The sequence below is a fragment of the Mirounga angustirostris genome, unplaced genomic scaffold, assembly GCF_029215605.1.
Source record: "Mirounga angustirostris isolate CCGP_5_RB_7025 unplaced genomic scaffold, mMirAng1.0.hap1 SCAF_5, whole genome shotgun sequence".
NCBI classification, from domain to species: domain Eukaryota; kingdom Metazoa; phylum Chordata; class Mammalia; order Carnivora; family Phocidae; genus Mirounga; species Mirounga angustirostris.
This window is the reverse complement of record NW_026991713.1, coordinates 59,380,785-59,403,519: the sequence shown is the minus strand read 5'-3', so window position 1 is coordinate 59,403,519 and position 22,735 is coordinate 59,380,785. Positions and strand designations below refer to the sequence as shown.

At 55.9% G+C, this 22,735-nt stretch overlaps 1 protein-coding gene across 9 annotated transcripts; it reads right to left on the bottom strand.

The window, feature by feature from the left end:
* Nucleotides 1-731: 731 nt before the first annotated feature.
* ZNF385A (zinc finger protein 385A) lies at nt 732-22,500 on the bottom strand. 9 transcript variants are annotated; one of them, XM_045873277.3, is made up of 8 exons: nt 20,511-22,489; nt 13,977-14,113; nt 6,963-7,073; nt 5,175-5,337; nt 3,046-3,288; nt 2,525-2,694; nt 2,222-2,317; nt 732-2,080 (listed from the first exon to the last, which is right to left on the bottom strand). In XM_045873277.3, the coding sequence occupies exons 1-8, from the start codon at nt 20,518-20,520 to the stop codon at nt 1,850-1,852; spliced, it is 1,161 nt and encodes a 386-aa protein (XP_045729233.1). In that variant the 5' UTR covers nt 20,521-22,489; the 3' UTR covers nt 732-1,849. The 9 variants fall into 9 exon arrangements, with proteins under 9 accessions (XP_045729233.1, XP_045729237.1, XP_064447210.1 ...); XM_045873281.3 differs by lacking the exon at nt 20,511-22,489 and adding an exon at nt 15,214-15,351; XM_064591140.1 differs by lacking the exons at nt 6,963-7,073; nt 20,511-22,489 and adding exons at nt 14,406-14,567; nt 15,214-15,336.
* Nucleotides 22,501-22,735: the final 235 nt, after the last annotated feature.

The following is a 22,735-nucleotide window of genomic DNA, read 5'->3' as shown; positions in this document are numbered from 1 at the left end:
AGGAGTGCCTTCCCCCACATCATGTGGGAGGCAGCTGAACAGAGTGTGCTTCTCTGTCCCACAGACCATTTAGGGGACCAGAAGAGAAGGTATTCTAGTGTATCTGCATATCTGTAAATGGCACAGTCCCAGTTCTTTAGTCTTGGAACATTAAGTCTCAGTGAACTTTTAAGAGACCCAAATCTGCTCATTTTGCATACGGAGAAACTGAGGTCCAGAGGGGAAGGACTAACTCAAGGTCACTATTTATATGAGGCCCAGCAGTGCCTGGAGTTGAGATTCCTAGTCCCTGCCCCGACTTCTCTCCATTCCTTGCGTGTTGCTGGCGTGGGTTTCCCACCAGAGAGAGGCACAAAAGCCTGGATTCTTTCCTTTGTCTGAGACTGGATCTAGACCTGTTTCCCAGAATCGTGACACACACTTAGGGGGACTCCTTTTCCATGTCGTTGGCGCCGCCTGGTGGAGTTGTGGAGAATTCTCAACAGCTGCGTCTACAATCCGAGACCTGGACTCAGAAATGGTTCCCCAGGGCCAAGTTTACATTTGGGCGGGCGGGAGTGGGGGTGAGTGGGATTGGGAGCGTCTGCTCGCTTTCTACAAGCCTGAGATCTTTCCGTCCCCCTCCTCCTGGCCCCCTTTCCCGTGTGCCGGTCCCCCTCACCATACAGATCCATCTCGCGTTGGAAGAGCTCCCATATCAGGGAGCCAAGATTGAGAGTCTGAGTCTGGGGGACAGAGGGCAACGAATCCAGACTTTATTGTCAGGGAGAGGGAAAAGGGAAGACGTGGGTGGGGGGCCGGGGTTGCTACATCGTCAAGCATTGAGAGTTGATGGGGACGGGAAGGCCAGTGGGGGCCCGTCCCCCTCCCGGTCGGCTGCTGTAAGGGCTGACGATACGGAAACCACAGAGGAGGGAGGGAGGTCACGCCCCCGCCCGAGTTGTGCAGTCGAGGTGTTTGGTGGGAGGGACAGCCATGAGGTCTAGGAGCTGGGACGGGGGAGGCTACAGACTCAGCGAATCCTGCGGAAAGGGGAGGGGCGGGGGCGAGGCTTCTATTGCTTTTTGCTCACAGTTTTGCGGAAGGCGAGGCGGGGGTGGGCTTGAACTGGACACCCCTTGCCCCCCTCGGTACCCCTTGGGCGATGGGTGCTGGTGAAAAGAATGGAATCCAGACTGGGGAGGAAGAAAGTGAGGGAAGGGTCTGTAGGGGCATCTACTTGGTCCCACCCAAGTGCCAGAGATGCCCCCAAGTGCTGCCCCCTGCGATGGGCCCAGCTAGACCTGGGGCTGGGGCATGGTGCGGGGCGGGCACAGTGAGGTTGCAGGCGGTAAAACCAAAGTGCTTTTGAGGGACCCAGGATCCCGCCTGCTCCCCTCCCCCTGCGGAGGACGGGGGTGTTCACGGAAGCGCTTCAGTTTGGAGACAGGGGGCCGGAGTCCCAGAGTCCGCTTATTGCCAAGAAAATCCATTTCTGCCCCCCGGACTCCGACCATGGCTTGTGAACCCCGTTTTGTGCTAGGTTTGGGGGGGAAGGGCTGAATGGACATGGCTTTTGGGAGGGGGGGTGTCTCCAAGGGGGCTCGGGGGTGAGACGGCCCCCCCTTTTCTAGGGGAGAGGGAAGGGCAGGGGGCGGGGTTCCCTGAGATCTGGGGTGTTCCCCCCCTTCTGAAGCCCCCCTCCCCCGCTACCCCTCCCCTTTCCTGGAACCCCGTACCTCGGGGTGGGGGGGAAGGAGAGAGATCATTCAGGGAGTGCCGGGAGTAGGGGCAGGCTTGGAGCCTGGAGGCCTGGGTCCCGGCTGGAGGTGGAGGGGGGGGTTGAATGGGAGGGGGTTTGGGGTTCAGGTCAGTAGGGGGAGAAAAGGATGGGTCCGTGCGCAGTTCGGATGGGCCCGGGGGCCGGGTGGAGCAAAGGGTGGGTGATGGGCGGTCCCTGGAGAAGAGGTGCGGCTGGGGCCGGGCGCAGGGACAGCGGGGAGCCTGCTGCCGCTGCCATCACCGCAGCCACCGCCAGGGGGCTGGGGAGCAGGCCACCGGCCAGGGACTTGGGCAGCTCCTTGGAGAAAGTCAGCGTGCCCTGCGGGGGGGAGAGGGGCGGGGAAAGAGAGAAGTCATTCTGCGGCCCACAAACCCCACCTCTCCCCGGGCCAGCCCGCGTCCCCTCCCCCTCCCAGTTCCGGTCTCCCCGTGGCCGAATTCTCCAGCGCCCGGGCCTCACCGCTAGCTCCCCGGAGCCCCTAGGCTTCTTGTGACGGCTCAGTAGCGGGTTGGGCTTCCCGGCCACGCCGTCTCGGTGCCGCCGGCTGGAAATGTGCTGTGGGGGCGAGTGGATAGGGGGCTGTGAGCCACGGGGAAAGGGGCAACCGACAAGCCGGTAGGCACACCCCAACCACCTGGCTCCGCCCTTTCTGTGGCACCAAGGACAGACCCTGAAAGAAGCGCCCTCACCCAAGCTCCCTGTTCTCTTCCCCACTTAGTGAGTAGAGCTCCCTAGAGTTCCTGGGAAAGGCCTTGGACCCACCTGTTTCAGTTGGACCTCCGAGTTGACCTTGACATTGCAGATCTCACAGTGGAAGGTTCGGTCCTGGGCAGGGGCCTCTGGTTCCCCAGGAGTGGGAGGCCCCAGACGAGGGTAAGCTTTGATGGGGCCCAGCCCACTTCGGGCCTCCAGAATTGTCTTGTGCTTAGTACCTGGAGCCCAGAGAGGGCAGAGGTAAGGGGTGGAGGAAAAATTTTCCAGGCCCAGTAGGTGACAAATACACTCTCAATTAAAATATGGGGGAGCATCAAGTGTGGGGGTTTTCCAAGCCCCTTGGGATGCCCCCAGACACAAGGTGGGTCTGGGGAGAGTCACAGGTGAAGAAGTTAGGTGGAGGGGAAACTGAGGAAGTAAGTGGCTAAGGAAGGGGGGAGATGATTTGGGAGGGAGATAGGCTGATAAGTCCTGGACCGTCCAGCGTGTTGGAAACCAGGGGAATTAGGAGGTAGGGAGCAGGAGTGGGCTGAGGACAGGGGTAGGGGTGGGGGTAGGAGAGTCCATACCTTTGTTATGAGCCTCAAGCTGGGACAGGGAGTTCACTGCCACCTTGCACAGAGCACAGTAGAGCAGCCGCTTGGCCTTTTCCTCCTCTTCCTTGCTGCCCCCAGGCAGGGAAGCTGGGGCTGGAGTTCCCCCTTCAACCTTGGTTGTACCCTGACCAGTCTCCGGAATGCTGGGAGGGGATGGGGAGCCAGGCTGTTTCTCTGGGGATCCTGGAGCTGGACCCAGTCCATTCTCCATGGAAACTGTTGTTAGGGGAGAAATATAGGGGTCACCCCAGATGGTTTTTGGAGAAGATTCTTTATGTGGAGGAAACCCACCCCCATTTCCTGGAGGGCAAGGGCCCAGGAGTCCCCACCCTGTGACAACATGCATGCTCTCATGCCCTGGGCCAGAGCCAGATGTGGTCTAGCTGCTGTAGTCTGGGTGTGAGGCTCCAATGCCTGGCTCATTCTCCAGAAGCTGGGAATAGTTGAGGGGTCCAGCCCCAATAGCCTCCTCTTCAGGGTGAAGCTGGCACCCAGCCTAGCCATGGGGAGAGGCATGGAACAAGGATTCACCCCTCAAAGGCCTACCAGCCAGCCTGGGCTTCCTGCCTGGCCAGCCCCTTCCCAGAGTCCTGCCCAGTCTCCAGGGAGGCATGCCAAAGAGCTTTAGGAAGGGGAAGAGGCAGCACGAGGAGAGGTCGGGAGAAACAGTTACAGACATGGCAGAAGGGAAACAGAAACAGCAGAACCGGAGAGGGAACAGGGATGCAGGCTGCTCTATAATTCATGGCTTGATTAAAGATGCACAGGCCCCAGGCCTCAGCGCTGGGTTCTGGCCTCTGTACAGGGGAAACTCTAGCACTCCCATTCTTGCTCCAGAGGCCGATCCAGTTTCCGGGTCATGGGGAGGCTGGCAGTGGGGGTGGGGCATTGGTAAGAAGGGACCTCCTGACCCCTGAGGGTGTGCATCTGCTTGTCCATTTTGGGATCTTTCCCTTTATTTCTCTCGCTCATTTTTGTCATCCATTACCTCCATTTCAATCCAGATAGCACACTCACCTCTCAATCTGGACAGGGCTTCATGATTTATAAAAGTAGGGCAGGTATCATGATCTCCTTAGAGATAAACCATTGGAACTAATTAAATGAGGAGATATACATAAAGCACCTAGAACAGTGATATTCAAGAAATACTAGCTACCACCACCACCATCATCATCATCCCCATTTTACAGAGATGTTGCCAAGTTAAAAAACGGTATCAGGCTAAGAAGCAGCCAGAGCATAATTATAACTCAGCTCACCTGCCCGCCCTATCTGTGCCTCCCTGAGGGGTGTGTGTGTGTTGAGAGTGGGGTCCTGGTTCCCAAGCTGGTGATGCAGATGCCTGGTTCTCATTCTACTTGGGGTGGAACAGAAAGGACAGGCAAGGATAAGAGGAAATGGGGATATTCAGTCTCTCTGGAGTTGGTCATGACTGCTATCTGATGTGGTAATCCCAGGATGGGGGTGGCTCATATCTTCCTTTCTTGATATTCCTTCCTTCCAATTTCTTGGGAGTATGATTGAAGATGGCCACCAGCCATGAGGGAGAAAGAATCTCAGAGCTGCTTTTTGTGAACCTGGAAAAGACCTCAAACATCTTAAGTCTCACTCCCAGGAAAGAAAACTCTGGCCCAGTGAGGTCAAAAGATCAACCAAGATCACCCAGGGAGTTGCTTGAGTTTCCTGAGCTCTCAGTCCTCCCTCAGGGGAACCCCAGTGGGCAGGCCCTGAGGTGTCCTGATTCCCTCCCTACCCCTCTCCCCAAGATGAAGGAGGCTCTCCCTGGATTTGATGGTTCCTTTTTTCTTGAGGAAGTTTGCCAGGTGGCCTCACCCTAGCCCCTCTCTGAGTCACTGGGCAGTGGGGAGGACAGACAGTGGGTACTCTGTCAAGAGGAGCTGGGGTGGGAGTGGGGGTGACAGGATGGGAATTTTGTATCACTGTGCTTGGCTCCAGGATTCACCTTGGGTCAGGGTGGGGTAGGGGCTGAGGAAGAGAGAGATGAAAGCAGAGGAGATTTCTAAGAAGTGGGGAAAGAACAGAGGAGACAAGATCAGTTGAACAATGTGGCGGGGGGGGGGGGTGGGATTCAGACACACCTGGACGGGGGGCCACACCATCCCCATTTTGGGGGGTGCTGCCTGGGGGAGCTGGGTCTCCAGGTTCCCGGACGCCAGGCTCCCTGCCTCGGGTCTTGGCAGCCTCGATGCCTTTGACTCTTCGGGCGTGGCGATTACCCTTGTAGTGTGCCTCAGCCTGGCTCTTTAGGGATGAAGGAAGAAAATGGAATCTGAGATCACCTTTCATCTGACCATTCTCCCCACAGAGCTCCTTCAGGTCCTGGGGTGGTCTCAGCAGGCTGCAGTGAATCTCTCACTGTACCAGTGAGATGTAAAGCCCCATGCCAAGGAGTGCTGGTTATTCCTGGGGTTCAGACTAGCTTCTCAAGCTTGAGTAGATGGAAACCTGGATCCTCACCTAGCCCAGGCGGCCCCCTACCACCACACGCAGGGCCTGGCTGCTGACTCAGGCTTCTCACCTAGTTCTGGGTGAGGGAGGGTTACCCCAACCTATAATAGAATCCTAAATGGGAGGGCCCTAGCAATTCATCCAGCCAGCAATCTCTTGGCCCCCTGGCCTTCTTTGCCTATGTCTCCTGGCCCTGGGATCCAGCCTTCACTCCTTCTACACTCAGGCTGGGAGTTCCAAAGAGCTCTGAGGTCTGGGCTCTATCCTGACTACTCACCCCTGGTCCTCATTTTTCCTGAAGCCTCTGTGGACACCCTAGAGGACCCTGGCCCCAAGCCCAGCTCTGGAGATAGAGACAGCAGCAGAGACAGCTGTCAAAACAGAGCCACTTGGTGGGGGAGGGAAGGGGAGGGCAAAAGAGGGGAGGGCTGTCTACTATTGGCCCCCTGCCCCTCTAGTCCTCTACCCTCCACCAGTGAGTGGAGCCAGGGTTGGGAGAGGGGATGCCTGGGATTAAGGTAAAGGAAAGACCTAAAGCGGGGTTGGTCCTGGCTCTACCCCCACTCCCATGTGCACCTCCTGCTAAGAACATACAATCCTGGAGCCACAAGGCCACCCAGACAGGGATAGAGTAGAAATAAAAAGTGTGGATGGGCAGGAGAAGAAGACTGACAGCCCAGGGGTGGGGCAGTGGTGTGTGGAGCCTGGCATCATGGTGTGTGTGTGTGTGTATGTGTGTGTGTGTGTGTGTGGACTGGGTAGAGAAACAGAACATGCTTTATTTCCCCCTACTCAGCAAAATGAGGCTATGCTGTTTTTCTCCAAAAGTCTCAGAACTTGCACCCCACAAAGTCCCCTCTAGACCCACACAGAAGTCCCAGGGGAGCCACAGAGGGAGGACAGCTGGGAGGCCTGACACCTAGGTTCTGCGTTTGGGGTGGCTTCTCTCCATGGGAAAGTCCCATGGGAAAGGGTAGACAGGGAGGAAGCCAGGAGGTTAGAGTGAACTGGGTGGGCCAGGGGAGGAGTTTAGCAGAGGCCATGGAGGGCACAGGCTCTGCAGGGGAGTCAATGACCTAACTCAGCCCAGTGCCCAAGGACTAGTGGGGCCAGAGGCCACTCTCCCACCCAGACATGATGGCTATCTGTGTTCTAAGAAGTTCTGAACCAGGGAGGCCTCCGTTGCCAAGGGAGGGAGGGGTCAACCATAGAGGACTGGCCTACTTCATGTTGAAATATACAGCTCTTCCCTCTCAAGTGCCTTCCATCCGCCCCTGCCCCTCCTGCAGCATCCCCATTCTTTGCTCTTTCCGATATCCCCTTAATCTTTGCCCCCCACCAGAGCTCCCAGCCTCTGCCCTCCCCTGAGATCCCCCGGCTATTGCTGCCCCAATCACTTGAGCAGTTAGGCTTCTTACCTGAGAATTGAAGCGGATCTGACAGACATTACAGGAAATGATGGGCCGCTTGGTCTTGAGCAAGGGTCCCCCGAAAGTGTGGGAGAGTACAGCCTTCTGCACAGGGTCCATCTATGGAGGCAGGCTGGGGTGAGCCAGGAACCCCAGCACAAGCTCATGTCCATCATCCCCCACATTGGTAGCAGCTGGGTTGAACCCAAATCCCCAGAACCTCCTCTCTATCCCTCAGTTTGCTTGAGGGCTCTGAGCCTCAGTCCCCTGATTCCCTCCCAGCCCAATCTTCACAGCACTTGAAGGGACCTGAGGGATCAACTGGCCCCATGCTCCCATCTGACAGAAAGTAGAAGTGGTTTGCCCAAGGTCACACGATGAGTTAATAGCAGAGCTGGTACTTGCACATGAACTGCTGTCTCAGTTCATCACACCATGATGATCCATCTCTCTTTTTGACCTACAGTTAGGCCAGTCCACCAGAAGCCCACTGATGGGAAGTCCCAAAGCACCCCAGATCCTAGGGCCTTCAGCTGAGGCCTTTGAACTCTTTTGGCCCCACTCTGGGTCAAGATGTCTACCAAGCCAAGCTTCTGGTCCCAGGAGACAGATATTCCCAGCTTCCCATTGGGCCCCGGGTTGCCCTAACACACTCCCTAGACTACCTCTTTAAGGCAGCAGGTCTAAAAGGTAGTAATAGAACTCAGGAGAGAGTATGTGGCTGTAGTGAATCAAGGGGAATTAGTGGGGAGAAACTAAGAAGCTGGGTTGGCCTGAGGCAGCCGAGAGATCTGAACTCTTTCTCTGGGGCAGGGCTGTGGGGCTGGTGATTAGGAACAGTATCTGCCCCCACCCTGGGTCAGCAGATGTCTTTGCAGTCTCCTGCCAAGAGTTCATATGAGGAGGGGAGACGATGGGAGTTTCTCTCTGAGGCCTTTAGCTATCAGGGGATGAAGTCAGGGGCCTAGAGGCATGAAAACTGCCTCCCTGCACAGTCCTCCTCTCAGGAGGCGGCCAGGGAGAGGCAAGACTGGAATGTAGCCGAGGCTGAGGGGGACTGAGTGATGGCTGGGACCTCTCATAAGGACGGAACCAAATTCAAGTTGAAGCCTTGTCTTCTAGGTGGAAGGATCAAGTAAAAAATGGTTGCTGGGACTTGGGGTTCCTTAGCTCCTTAGCTGAGTCCCTTTCCTGTGCCCAGGTCTTCATGGTTCCCAGTAAGACATCAGTGAGAGACAGGAACATGAAGCAAGGGGAAGAAGGTGGTTGGAATCTGCAAAGTCCACATATCCTCGCTCTCCCCAGTAGTCTCACTGGCTGGTTGGGGGTAATGTCAGGAAGGGGGCTTTAGATCCCTGTGAAATGGGCTGCCTCATTTGATAGTAGTAGAGGCAGGAGTCATGACCAAGTTCAGATGACTGGTCTGACTGACAAGTGTCCCATCACTTGGTCTGTCCTTGGCTGGAAGCAGCCCCTTTCAGTAGCTCACTTTTCACCTCCTGGAAACCCAGGTCCTATTCAAAGAAAAGCCAAACAAGGGAAGAATGGGTGTGACTGTGTGTCTCGGCAGGCTGTGATCAATCTGTGCATGGGTGGAGTGTGAAGGAGTGTCATGTGCTGTGTGTACATCATTTATGTATCAACATTTCTGTGTTGGGGGCTTTGCCAACGCCATGAATGGTCAGGTTGTGTAATCTTCAGCTGTGTGTTTATCTGTGTGAATGTATGATGTGTTTGGCAGAAAGAAAGACAGACCAAGTTGGAGACAGGCTTTAATCAGAAAGGGGAGACAGACGACTGCTCTCAGCTCCCAGTCTCTAGGCGTCAGTCCTCCCTATCCAGCGACAACCCGCCGCCCCCTGCCCCAGGGTTCTCCTCAGCCCCTGGGCTTCCTCACATGCTGGGTGGGGAATGGAATTCAGCCCAAACAGAAACCCAATCTGGGCCAGGAAACCTAAGTCGATGACAGCAGTAGGGAGAGAGGAGTGGGATGGAGAGGGGACAGCAGAGACCCCAGTTCTGTCTCTGTCCCAGCCTGCTCCCCAGAGTGCCCTGAGGACGACCTATGGGCTGACCATCCCAACATCCATCCCAGGAGAATGGTCCCTGCCCCACTTGTGTCCCTCCTCTGGGGTGAGAGCCTTTTCTCTTGTACACACCCCTCCTCAGGTTTAAGTCCATAAACACCGACTAGGGGTGGGGGGCACCGGGAAGAGGGCACCAACCTGGGGCGGTGGGTCCTTCCCACCCCCTCCTCCAGGAACTGAGGAGACACCAGGCTGAAGGTGAAGGCTCCTGGGCCCAATCCCTGCGCAGGTGGAATGTGAGCCACTGAAGTGCCGCTCCAGGCCAAGGTCAAGAGGCCCTAGTGACCTAGATGAGGGCTCTCTGGGGAGGGGTGGAGGCCAACATCTCCCACAGTCCATTCCACTCCAGAGCCCCTTCCCTGGGATTTTGGCCTAGACACTGCCTGGAAAGGTCCACAAAACATTCCTCTCCCACCTGCCCTCCAACAGCAGACATGAAGGGGAATCGCTCCCTGAAGCTGGGGCAAAATGAATCAGGAAGGGCAAGGGGGAGGGAAGGGAGGAAACCAGATCAGGAACACGCGGGGGGGGCATGATTATATTTCCTTCCATTGCCCTTTATCTGATGGAAACCGCTGCCCCTTGTTTGGCCACCCCACTTCCCCCTCCCCCCCCCCCCCACATAAAGGTGAAAAGGGAAGGAGGGTGGAATCTCAGGGATGGGAAGACCTGAGGGACAGGAAGAACTGAAATAGGAAAGAGAGCGAGCTAGCGGTATCTAAAGAGCAGGTGGAAGCTGGTGGGGGAGGGATGCTGGGAAGGGGAGAGATGCCGGGATGGGATGAGGGATCTAAGCGGGGTGGTAATCTGAGGGTACATGTAAGTCCTGATGGGAAGTCTGAAGATCTGGGGGACTCCAAGGATCTGAGAAGCAGAGGTGGGGGTATCCAGTGTGGTGGCAGTAGTCTGGGGGTGCCAGCTGGGATCCAGAGATTGGTTGGGACCGCGCCTGTTATGGGGGATGGGCCAGATAACCCGAGGACCAAGCGAAAGGAGAGGTAGCCCGCCCGCCAGAGGCGGGCGGGGATGGGGTGGGGGGGCGCTGCGGCAGCGGCGGGAGCCAGGGAGAGAGGAGGGGCCGGGTGGCTTACCCTGCGGGACCCCGGGGGCCGCGACTCCATGGCCCGGGGCGGCGGACCCGGGCGGGGCACCCGAGCCTGGCCGGGCCGGGCAGGCCGGGGACGCGGCGCTCGTTGCCCGGGTGGCTCGGACTGTGCGGCCGGGCCGGCCCGAGAAGGGGAGGCGGTGCCGGCCGGGACTGGAGCCCGCCCCGGAGGCGGGGCCGAGGGCGGGCCGCAGACGGGGGCGGGGCTAGGGAGCCAGCGAGAGATGAAGCGGGGCTAGGGTGAAAAGAGGAGGGGAGTCCGTATCCAGATACTCGTTGCAGGGTATACCTTGTCCTGGCGAGGGGTCGCTCGGCCCGGCGACCGGGTGTTGACCAAGTGACCTCGGCTTCCTCCACTGAGGACCCTTGCTGGGTCCAGTGTGTCCACCAATCCTATGGACGACTCTGTTTCTCTAGCTCGGACGTTTCTCCTTTCTTCCATCCCCTCCGCCCTGGCCCTCGCTCCTTTGCTCACAGCCTCTCTTCCAGGTCCCCAGACGACCCTTCTCCTCTTCCCTCTGCACACGACCCCTTTGCCCTTTTTACATGTCACTTCCCCTACTAGGGAGGGGAAATCGAGCCCAGGCACCTAGGTGTCAGGCACTGCTCTCTCAGCGACTCCTCTGAACGGTGGAGCTCGGGGGCGCCCAGAGCATAAGCGACCTCAGATTGGGGACATCGTCCCTAACCTCTTCCCACCTCCTCCCCTCGCCCGCCACCTGCTGGACAACCAGGTTCCCAAAGAGCTTATGTTTCGTGCACTTGCTGCCCTCTGGCGGTCAAGTAGGGGCAGCACTGAGGCTGAGGGGCAGGAGGGCAGAGCAACCCACTGCCCCCCGACACCTTCTCATCCTCTCTGGACAGGTCTTAGGTTTCCCGCTCTCTCATCTCTGGATCTCACCCTCTCTCATTCCACCTAGGACAGAGAGATGAGTGAAGCAGGGGACTGGAGGTAGAGGTTGTCTTTGGGAGACAATGAGGGATGTCCAAGGGCAGAGGAAAGCATAATGTGGCAAGGGGTCTAAGAGGTAGGAACTGCCCCAGTAGGAAAGAGATCTGGAGGTCTTAGTCCAGGGAAGGGGAGACTCTGCGATGAATAATAAAACCACCACCACCACCTAATGTTGACTGAGCCCTTGGAATGTGCCACCCTCAGTACTGAGCTCTTTGCATGGATTATCTAATTTAATCTTCACAACCACTATTCAAAATAAGTACTATTATTATCTTCATTTTATAGATGAGGGAACTGAGGTTTAGAGAGGTTAAATAATTTGCCCAAGGTCATAAGCTAGTAAGTGGCTGAACTGGGATTTGAATTTTAAACCTGGGCAGCCTGACTCTAAAGCCATGTACTTAACTGCTGCACAGTTACTGCCAAAGGCCTGTCTGCAGCTTTTCTGCAGTCCTCATTTCCCTGCAGAATTTGACACTATTGGTGCAGCCCGCGACACTCTCTCCCTTGGCTTCTCTAACTCTACAGGAACCAGGTTGCATCCCCACCCCCTCCAGTGGCTCCTCCATTTCCTTTGCTGGCGCCTCCTCCTGTTCCTGCTGCCTAATTCTGCTTATTCCAAAAGGCTGAGGCCTTGGCCATACTACCCTTCTCTCTCTGATCCTCTCTTAAATAAAAATAAGAGCAATAACATAATAATCATAGCAGCTAACACTGAACACTTACTTTGGCTAGGCATTATGATTATGCTACAATTCTCACAACAGCCTTGTGTGTTGGTACTATTACTATCTTCTTTTACAGCTGGTAAAATTCAGGTTCAGAGAAGTGAAGCAATTTGCCTGAGGTCACACAGCCAGTACTTTTGGAATGTCAATTCGAATCCTGCCAGTCAAAGTTGGTGCTGCTCAACACTCTGCTGCACTCTCCAAGCTTATCAGCACTCATGGCTTTAAATAGCTAGTCCCTGCTAGAGGCAGTGGAGCCATGAACCCTGTGGGAGTCAGAAAGCCTGAACTATCCATGTGAATTGACTAGCTTTGTGACCTTGGGCAAGTCACTTAACCTCTCTAACTTGTTATCTTTCCTACTAAGCGTGGGCTCCCCAAGGGCACAGACTGAATCCCGTATCCCTGACGCCTGGTACAGTGCCCAGCACATGGTAGCTGCTCAAAAAATTTTTTTTGTTCACTTGAACCATTGTCAGTTTCTCTGTCACAATCTTTATAACTCTTGCTCTGTTTTGTGTTATAGATTGCTGCATAGATGTTGATATTTCTCCCCTGTATATCAGGTCTTCCAAGATTGGACCTTATCATGTTTACCCTCACGTCTCCATTATATCTAGAACAGTGCCTTGCTTATAGCCAGTACTCAATTTTCTCATCTGTAGAACAGGGATAAAACAACAGCTTCCCGGGCGCCTGGGTGGCTCAGTTGGTTAAGCGACTGCCTTTGGCTCAGGTCATGATCCTGGAGTCCTGGGATCGAGTCCCATATCGGGCTCCCTGCTCGGCAGGGAACCTGCTTCTCCCTCTGACCCTCCTCCCTCTCATGTTCTCTGTCTCTCATTCTCTCTCTCACAAATAAATAAAATCTTAAACAACAACAACAACAACAACAACAACAACAACAGCTTCCCTATAGGGTTGAATCATACCTTCAGCACATACTGTGTCAACTGAGGTAAATTACTAAACCCTTCTGAGCTTTAGTTTCTGCCTTGCCATATGTGAAACAGGAATAATACTGTCCTCTTTGTTGGGTTGTGGTGAAGATGCAGTGAGATCAGGTATAGAAACACCTAGTGCAGCGCCCGGCGCGTAGTTGATGCGCAGTCCATGTTTGTAGCTGAATATGATTTGATGGTGGGTTATTGGAGCTGAATAAAGCTGACTTCCCCCAAACCTTTAGCTCGAGCCCACTCTCCAGGACCCAAATTCCAACTGTCTGCTGGACATTTCTGGCTCAATGTCCCACTCGTATACCAACTCACCATGTCCTAAAGTGAGCTCAGTAGCCTCACCCCAGACCAGCTTCCTCCTCCAAACCCCTGCCCCCGTCAAGGTGACTTCTTCCAGTCACAGAGGTTTGAATCCTGGAGTTAGCCTTTATTCATCCTCTCTCTTCTCCCCCACCCCCAAATACCAGTTGGTCACCATGGCCTATGAATACTTCCTTAGAAACACCTTGCCTCTCCGCCTTCCTATACACTCACACTGCCCCTACCACTGGCCAAGTCTGGACTTCCAGGCTTCCCTGCAGGCCCGACTTGGTGGGATAGCCTCCTCTAGGCTCTGCTTCCTTTCATCCAGCTGTCCCACCCACCTTCCTCAAACACTGCTCTTACCAAGTCACTTTCCTGCTCAGGAATGCATAATGGCTCCCTATTTCATGCTGTATTAAATTTAGTCAAATTTGCTAGCCCTCTAAGCCCTACCCCATTGACCTTACCCACCCAGGTGTGGGTTCCAGAGAGCTAGAATTTACAAACAGGCAGGCTTGTGGCCCTGCTTATTCCCTCCTTCTGGATTCAGCACCTGTCCCCCCTCCCACCTCCCTGTAGTCACAGTCACCACTCTAGGTCTCATTTCTTCTCTAGATGGTGGGCTCAATGAGAGGATTCATATAAAACATGTAGCACAGGGTCTGGCTCATAGATAGTGAGACCTCAGCAGATATTAGTTATTGTTGTTATTGTTGTTAATAGTCTACCAGATAGCCAACAATGCTCATAACCAGCTAGAAGTCAGGGAGATGGGGTCCTAAGAGGAGAGAAGGAATTAGATACAAGAGAAGAGGGCAAGGGTGAGTCGGAGGGAAAGAAGGAGCCAGGGTCTCAGGAGGGTAGGGCAGGTAGGCCGGCTGCTACTCACAGTGTTGTAGTTGCTGAAGAGGCCCAGGGTGGGGGCCGGCTCCAGTGGGAAGGGCAGGATCTGCTTGAGGTCCAGTGGGGGCTGCATGATGGGGGGCTGCCGAAGCAGAGGGAGGGGCCCTGCCCGGCTCAGGCTGCCTGAAGGGCAGAGAAAACATTACGTGGGGCAGGAAGATTGAAGCTTGGGAGCCCCACCCAAACCTGTCGTCCCACTCCCCAGCTGGGGCCCCCACACTCAGAAGTGTGACCCCCGTGGTACACACACACTTCCCCTGCTTGCTGTCTCCGGAGCAATGGAGCACAGTGCCCTGTGGGCCCAGGGGAGGGTGCAGACCAGTCCTTTCCTTCTGGGTGTTTTTCACTTCCCCCTTCTCCAGCCTCCCTCCCCCAAGACCTTTAGGCATTTTACAGACCCAGGAAGAGCACAGACCTTCTCTGCTGGATCAGCAGGACTCGAGAACCCCATGGCTCTGGTCACTCCCTTCTTCTGGTTTTGTTTTCCCCCAAGGAATCCCAAAGGCTAGGTCTCACCCCAGGGAGAAGAGAGTCAGGTGGGTGATTCATCCCACTGCCCAGAGGGGAATATTGAGGCCTAGATTTGGAGGAGGGCTACTGAGTCAGGCTGCCTGAAGAGCTATGATTTGTCCCAGTCATAAATCCTAGTTAATTGTTGACATCTCTGGGGGTAGGTAATAGGTGAGTGGCATTTGCTCTGGGAGGTGGACTGCCTGGGTCTATTCTCAGAGCCCCTTTTCCCCAACCTTCCTGTCTTCCCCCGTGCCCCTTTGTCTCACTGGGAGTGTTCAGCTCCAGCTCGGCAGGAGGAACAGCCACCCTGGCCTCTGGGAGGGGAATGCCTGGGTCTGACCCCAAGGGGGAAATGAAAGTCCAGGCTAGCCACTCCACCACCCACCCACCCCTGAAACCTTTTTCTCCTCCCTCCAGAGCCATGGGAGGAACCTTGCCAGTCTCCAAAGGGGGTGGGCCAAAGGCCCTCAGGACCTCTCTGGGCTTCCGCTAGCCCAGCTCCCTTCTGCAACCTAGCTGTCCACCAGTCAGGGAATTCTGTCTGCCCTTCACTGCTCTAGCAACCCCCTGCCAACAACAGGGGTTCCCAGGAACAAAGGCAAAGCTAGGAGCCTGCAAGCTTGGCCCCGTCCTCCCTTGACCTTACTGGGGCAGAGGGTACCCCGGGATCCTTTCCTGCTCCCTCCATAGAGACTTGCCCCTTTGCATACCTTCAGTTTCTGGTGCCTGCTGCCCCCAGGCAGTGGCCTGGCCCTGGCCCCCCAGGGGCCTGGGCCTGACAGCGTCCCCTTCCCTTGGTTCTGCCCCCTGCCCCCTCCCTTGCCAGCCCCCTCCCCCCCAGTCCAGTCAGTAGAATCAGCCAATCAGAGTCCTGGAAAAGTGGGGCAGAGGGGAGGGCGGGGGAGCAGGGATTAGGGAATCAGAGGCGAGAGGGAGGGGGTGGGGAGGGCTCAGGCACAGCTGGGGGCAGGGAGCTGGTCCAGAAAGGTCTGGAGGGGTCTGTCTCTTCTGCCAGGGTGGGTGGCCAGGGTACCTGAGGTCAAGGCTGCTGGGAGCTTGGGCTCTAGATGGCTAAGGGTTGAAGGAAATGGCAGGATGCTTGGCTTTGGCCCTTGGGCAGCTGGGGGTCTGTAAACCCTGTGTGTATTCCCTCCTCTGCCACCTCAGAGTTGGGATGGGACAGGGGGAGAGGAGAAAGAGACAGACAGATAGACAGACAAAAGCAAATGAGAGAGAATGGGAAAGAGTGACAGAAGCAGGAGTAAGTGATTGAGAAAAAAGACAGACACTGAGAGAGAAAAGGATAGTGAACAACAGAGAGAGGAGAGTGAAATGAGAGAGAAAAAAAGAGACTCTGCTGAAAAACTGGACACAGAGCTAGAGACCAGGGTAGAAAGACTGAAGGAGAGCAGGGAGAGCAAGAATGGGAGAGAGAAGTGACAGACAGACATCTGAGGGGCAGTTTGACTACCTCCCCTTCCTGGTCTGTCCCCTCAGGGCTGTTCCCCTCTGTGTGCACACCCCTCCCCCCGCCCCAAGCCTGGCCCACCAGACCAGGGCAGCCTTAACGAGCCCCAGGCAGCATCAGGAATGGTGAGAGAAACCTGAGTGCTCCCAGAGTCCCAGGCACCCAGCACCCACCCCTAGCAGCTGGTTTGGGGCTGGCACTGCCCTGCCCCAGAGCAGCTCAGCTCCTTGACCCTCTCCCCAACTCTAGACTCTCTGAAGCCCCCACCACTCAAACACCCATCTCAGAAGACAGAGATGAGTTCTGGAAAAGGCAGTAGAAAAAAAAAAAGGTAATGTGGAGCCACTATGTGCCAGGCAATGCGTTCTGAGTATTATCACATTTAATCTCTGGGGCAGCTATGATTCTCTGGAGGTAGCTGATACTATTTTCCCCATTTGACATATGAGGAAACTGAGGCTCAGAGAACTTAAAAACCTTGGCTGATGTTACATAGCCTGTAAGTATCAGGGCTGGGATTTAAACCAAGATCTGTCGCACTCTGTAGCAAATTCTTTGGCAGCTACATAACCCCCGGAGGACTCTAGTCTCACTTGGAGATCCAAGCACAGGCTTCCATCTTGTTCAAGGAGAGAAAGGGGGAGAGCAAGATCCCTGCACTTCCTGGGGTTGGAGGAAAACAAACAGCAGTGATTCAGTTCCCTATGGCCAGCAACTCATCTTTTCCACTGACAGGAGCCCTGGAGGGAAGGAGGCAGGAGAGGGAAGTGGGAGCAAGGGCTGAAATGAGGATGGAGTGAGGCAAGGAGGCAAAGTGGGCAACTAGAGATTCATCTGTCTCCTTCCCGATTTTTGGGTCTACTGCGCTATGAGATGGGGAGAGGGACTGATGGCAGCCCATGGGCAGAGTGGGCAGAAGCAGGGCTCGCGTTTCAGGTGGCCCAAGCCTCAGTCCCTTCTTCCCTTCTCTGGGAATAATAATAGTGGCCACTCTTTGAGGGCTTACTATATGCCAGGCACTGGACCTACATGATCTCCCTGAGGTTGGCTCCAATGCTCAGGAGCTGGGTGACTAGCTCATTTGGCAAAAGAGAACAACAGTACTGCCTCAAGGAGTTGTTGAGAGGATTGAACGAATCCATGGAAATTGCTGGCATGCTACAAAGGGAGCTCAATAAATGCTAAATAAATGAGTCCTCATCTTATCGATGATGACAATCAGCTCTGAGAAGGGGAGTTACTTGACCAAGGTCACACAGCTAGTGAGGGACTTGAACCTGTCTGTCTGGCTCCAGAGACAGAGCTTTCAAGCACCACACTTTTGTGGGTAGACTAGGGATGGGGTATGGGGGTGGGGAAGGGCAGGAACATAGGGCTGGGGAAACAGGAAATGAGGTAGGAAATCCAGGGCTTCTGACATCTGGCTAGGTGAGGGCTTTAGGCAGGTTTGGAGGGGGGAGGAGAGCAAACTGGAGTGTGTGCATGCATAGCACACAAGTCAGGCTGGGCAGGGAGGAGCTGGGGTCTGGCTGGGGCAGGCTACTCCAGAGGGAAGCTCGTTAGAGTAATTACCTCCAACAGATAGAGCCCCACCCAGCTCTGTGGGAATTGCCAAATGCTTTATTAAAGACAGTTGCCAATGCACTTTAGAGGGGGTGAACTCTCAGACCCTTGGGTGGATGTCCATCTGTCCTTTTCTCTGTCCTACCTAGCCCTAGGCACTTTGATCGTGCTCAGGTTTCCTCTCTAGCACCGAGCAATAACCAAGCCACATCTAACTCCTTCCATCCCACTGAGGTCTGGTCTTTTCCTTCCTCCCTGCCCCAGAAATTCTGGCCAGGTCCGAGTCCCAGCCCCTTGGCTGTCTTAGGTCAGGCCTGGGGCCTCAAGCCCTTGTGGTAAAGAATGGGAGTGTCTGCCATGAGCTGGCTCAGGGAGTGGTCATGTCTGGTAGGAACAGGAGTCAGGAAAGGTGTTAGGGTAGGGCTGTGCGTTAGTGTTGGTTCTGAAGGTTGTGCCAGGATGAGAGTGAGATGAGAGAGAGGTATTGGGATTAGGGTTGCAAGTAGTATTAGGGCCCTAACCTAAGGTGGTGAAAAGCATGAGGTGAGCACTGGGTTAAGATGGGAATTAAACTCTGGGGCCAAGGGAGGAGCTAGATTGGGGTCTGGACTGGGTTATCATCTCTAATACAACTTTCTCTTTAGGACTTTGGGCCTCTTCTCCCTCCCCAGCCCCAGCAATGCCTAAAATTGGGTATTGAGGGGAGACCTTGAACCCCTGCATCTTGACTTCTTGACCAAATTCCATGTATCTGTTCCCTTCTGCCTCAACTTCTCCCATCTGGACAGGAGGCAGGCTGAGGGCTGGAAAAGCTTTGAAGTCAAAGATGAAAGCAACAGGGGATGATTATGAACAACTACTTAAAAACATCATCCTTAATAACCCTAGGGTGGATGTAGGCGGGGCAGGGCTAAAGGGAGGAGGTGGCCAGAAAGGGAAGAGAGAGAAGATCCTTGGGAAATCTTCCCTATCTGACAGGAAAGGGCCTCCTTCAATGCCCCCTCCCCACAAGGGCCTAGTTGGAGAGGACAGTAAGAAAGGCCCGGAACAGGGAATTGAGCCCAGAACCACCATCTGCTTAAACCTAGGCCCATGGTCTAGATCTTGAGCAGGTAGGCGGGGCCCCACCTGCTGATCAGGGCCACCATGCACATGGACTCAGTAGACCTCAGCATTTGGAACAGAAAACCTTACTATGGGCCCTGGGGGTGGGGCCTGAGCCCTGGCTGGCAGGCTTCCCTTCCCGCCCCTCTGTAGGTGGGCACAAGGAGGGAGTTAACTACAGGGTCCTCCAGGAGATACGGTGGGGGTGAAATTGGTGGACCCAGGCATTTTTCCTGTGGTGGGGTCTTGGTCAGGTTTGAGCAGGTCCCTGAGGTGGTCTTTCGAGCCTACAGACCAAGGGAAGTGCTGCTCACACTGGCCTATTCTGGATAAGCATGATGCTGCCCCTGGGGCCCAGGCCCAGGGTGGGGCCGGAGCCCAGGATGGAGCCCACATGCAGGGATTGCACAGGTTGGAGGAATGTGGAGCCCATGCTCTGGGGGCCTGAGTCCAAGATGTGTTGGTGAGGATCACTTTAGGGTGGGGATAGTCTTCAGACTTGGGTGAGGAGTCTTTTCTTTGCTGGAGATACTCGTGGGAGGGAGGCAGGCAACCAGTCATTCATCCTCTGTTCCCTCGTTCATTGAGTAACTATGATGGAGTGTGTAACATGATAAGAGAGGGATGAGATACAGGAAGGGGAGAGAAAGAGATGGAGAAAGGAGGGCAGAAGGGGAGAAAGATCACTAGTGGGAAGTCAACAGGGGTCAAAGGAAAGAAGGGAAGCAAAAGAGCCAAGGAGGCAAACAGCAGAGGGACCCAGCAGAGGGCTGAAGCAGGAGCCAGGCAAGCCCTGCGGCACCAGCATGGAGCCAGGTGTCCCCAGTGGGAGGTAAGGAGTGTGAGGGCCTGGTGTGGGTGGGGGTGGGGGGTCTCCCACCATAAGCAGGGCCCAGGAACCGGCCTAACCAGGGCAGAGGTCAGAGGTCAGAGGACAGAGCAGGCCTGAGACTATTGTGGAGGCAGGGGCCTGGAGCCCCTGGAGCTGAGGAGGAGTCCAGGCGCACAGCTAGTCCCTCTCCTCCCCCACCCCGGGGCTCCCTTCCGATGTAGGTCATGAGGATGGGGTGGCTGTGGCTGAAGGGTTGTCAGAGTCCCGCGGGGGCTCCCCTTCCCCTCCTTACTCTCTCCATTGCCCCTTGTCCCCTGGTGCCCCTGGCCCAAGGCAGGGGTGGGGGTGGGAGAAGAAAGAAGAAGGAAGCCGGGAAGGAAGGGCCCAGGCAGCCAGAGCAAGGAGAGAGCGGGGCAGGTCCCGGCGTGTTGGGGCAGGATGGCTGCGGAGGCAGGATCGGAGCCGCAGGGGCCCTGGGATGGACAGCTTCCCACCCCTGCTTCTCCCCAGCCCCCTTATCTCCGGCCCTCAGGTTCCCACCTCCCACCACACACACCTCGAAGCTACACCCACCATCTTTTCCCCGCCCGCCCCCCACTTCCTCCTTTCCCTTATCCTGGGCCCAGAAGGATGTCGGAGTGTCTGAGCTAAGGGTGGGGGGAGGGCGTGTGTGTGTGTGGGGGGGGACGGGTCAGAACCTTTCCCTCAACTCCACCAGGCCAAGATCAGCCCTCTCCCCCAGCCTCTCGTAGACCGTCATATAATATTCATGAGCCTCATGAATACGCAATGTCCTCATTATGGGGCGGGGGTCTCACTCGGCTCTGCTTTCCCATTCACCGATCCCTAAATTACCCAGAGAAGCGGCCGCTTGGGGAAAAGGGGAAGAGGGGACCCCCAGATGTGAAGCCAGATGAAGGGGGAGGGGGAACCGGTTGCTGACGGGCGGCCGCAGTCACCGCGGTGCCGGGAGGTTGGGGGGGTGACCTACTGAGAGGGACCCAGGAGCCCCGGAGCCCCGAGCCGCAGAGCCCACTCACCGAGGATCATGCTGGGGACCCAGGCGCCCGGGGTTCCGCGTCGCTCTGTCCCGGGGGCCGTTCTGGCCGGGCTGGGGGTGCGGGGGGAGGAGTCGGGGGAGGAGCAGAGGCCGGCCCAGGCGGAGCGGGGGCGGAGCCCGCAGCAGGTGAAGACGGGAGGAGGGGGGAACCCGGGCACCCTGGGCTCAATGAGGGGACGTCTTGGCGGCTCCTTGCCCCTCCCGCTTTCTCTCCCACTTGCTGCCCTGGGTCTCCTGGATTTACGGTGTCACTGCAGCCAGGGCTGGGGGAACACATCTACAAGGCGGTGTGAAGTGATGGAGGAAGCTGGGAACTAAGATGCCTGGGTTCCCGGGAAGGGCTGAGTCTGAGGGCAGGAAGTCTGGTCATGAGCTGATATGGGGTGAGGGATGCCTAAGTACTCTGGGGAGGGATGGGTCCTGGGTTGGGTGGGACACCTGGGTCCTCTTCAGAGTGATAGGCTGGGCAGGGTCCGTGTGGAGGAGTGCAGAGAATGTTAAGGTCCTTTGTTTCTCCGACTTTGGAGCAAGATGTTTGGGCGCTGGGTTTCAGAGGTAAATGTGGGGCTGAAGATGGATCCCAGGTTGATCTCTGGCTGGGGTTCAAATGCCTAGGTCCTTAGGGAAGGTCTGAGTGAAGAGATTGCAATCAATGAGGTGGAAAAAGAAGCTTGCAACTGTGATCATTAGGGCAACCAGAAGATGATACAAAATCCAGAACTGAGGCTCAATTCTATACAAATGACCTGAACTGGGGTGGGGATAGGAGCATCCATCAGGCATCAGGGCCCAAACCCGGGGCCTTCCCCATTAAGGTGACCTTGGATTGAAGAGGACTAGTGGGGGTGTTTGGTGAGGTGGAGGGGAAGATGGGGAATACGACAGAATGTATGGGCTGCGGAGAGTGTCAGGGGGCTGTGCAGGACATTGGATGTATTTTAAGGACTAACAGGGGGACTTGATTAGAGATGAGCAACTGGGACCCCAGCATGAGGCTGGAGTCTGGGAGTCTGTGAAGTGTCTGGGGAAGATGCAGCTGCTACAGCCTGGACCTGTCTATACCTGCCCCAAGAGGGAGGGCGGCAGGAGGACTTCCCAGAATGCCATGCAGCCAGCTTCAGGCCAGTCCCAGCCAGAGGGAAAGAAGGTGTGACTGGGAACTAGAACGCTTGGGATTTAAGGAGGGTGGAGGCAGGGAGGAAGAGGTTGGTGGAAGGGTGGCAGGACTGGAGTCTTGGAACATTTGGGGAAGGGGGATTGAGGCCTGGCATTCCTGGGTTCAGCAGGGAAGTGGGACTAGATGACTAATTAAGGTACCAGAAGTTCAAGTTCCTGATTCTGGACTTCAGCAGTCTCTTGCCTTTACCCCACTGATCTGGTTTGAAGATGTCCCAGGTCAATGGCAAGAGAATGCTGGGGGTTTCAATGCCTTGGTCTCGTTCTGATACAGAGGCCCAGAGATCTCAGGGGACTGTGACCTTGCTGCCCAAATCTGGCCTTGGGAGAGAATGTAGGGGGTCCTCCTAGCCAGTCAGAGGAGGTCCTCTTACTCCAGCTCCACCCTGCTACTGTGTTGTTCAACCCTAGTATCACAGAGCCTGCTTCTCCCCAGGCCCTGTTATCCATCCTACCTCCTGCACTGCCCCCCCACCAACTTTTTTGCCTCTTCCCATTTCCCCTCCTTGGTGGACTCAGAACAAACAAGAATCAACAGTAGGTGTGGTTGATTGGTGATAGAGACCCCTTTGCCCTCCGCCTTGTCAACCCTCCCACACTGCCCCCAGGGACTCTGAGTTAGGGAGATCTCAGAAGAGGGGTTGCATAACTTACCAAGGTGAGGCAGCTGGCTGGAGGGCGGGGTGACTTTGCAGGCAGCCAGGGGCAGGGGGTGGGGGGGCAGTGTGCAGGGTGAATTCATTATTGATGAGCCCTGCACCCCGGGCTACTAATGAGCCCAGGCCGGTTGCTCTAATTGATGTCAAGAAACTTGAGACCCCCAGATCAGCTTCCCGCCTGCCAGCTGCCTCTCCTGAGCCCCCTCCCCCTCCCTGCACCCCCAGCTGCTCTGTTCCCTTCCCTGGGCCTCCTTCCCATCTCTGTACAAACAGATGAGGAAAGGGCTCAGGCCTCCTAGCCCCCTACCCTCCTGTCCCTCTGGATGGCTCAAGTCTCAGGATGAGAGGCAGACATCCTCTGGAGGGGCTG

Excerpts from the sequence above, each read along its gene's own strand:
- ZNF385A (XM_045873277.3), bottom strand. Across the intron at positions 5,338-6,962 it reads AGATCCGCTTCAATTCTCAG|AGCCAGGCTGAGGCACACTA; the intron begins GTAAGAAGCCTA and ends TCATCCCTAAAG. Across the intron at positions 2,695-3,045 it reads GCTTGAGGCTCATAACAAAG|GTACTAAGCACAAGACAATT; the intron begins GTATGGACTCTC and ends TCTGGGCTCCAG.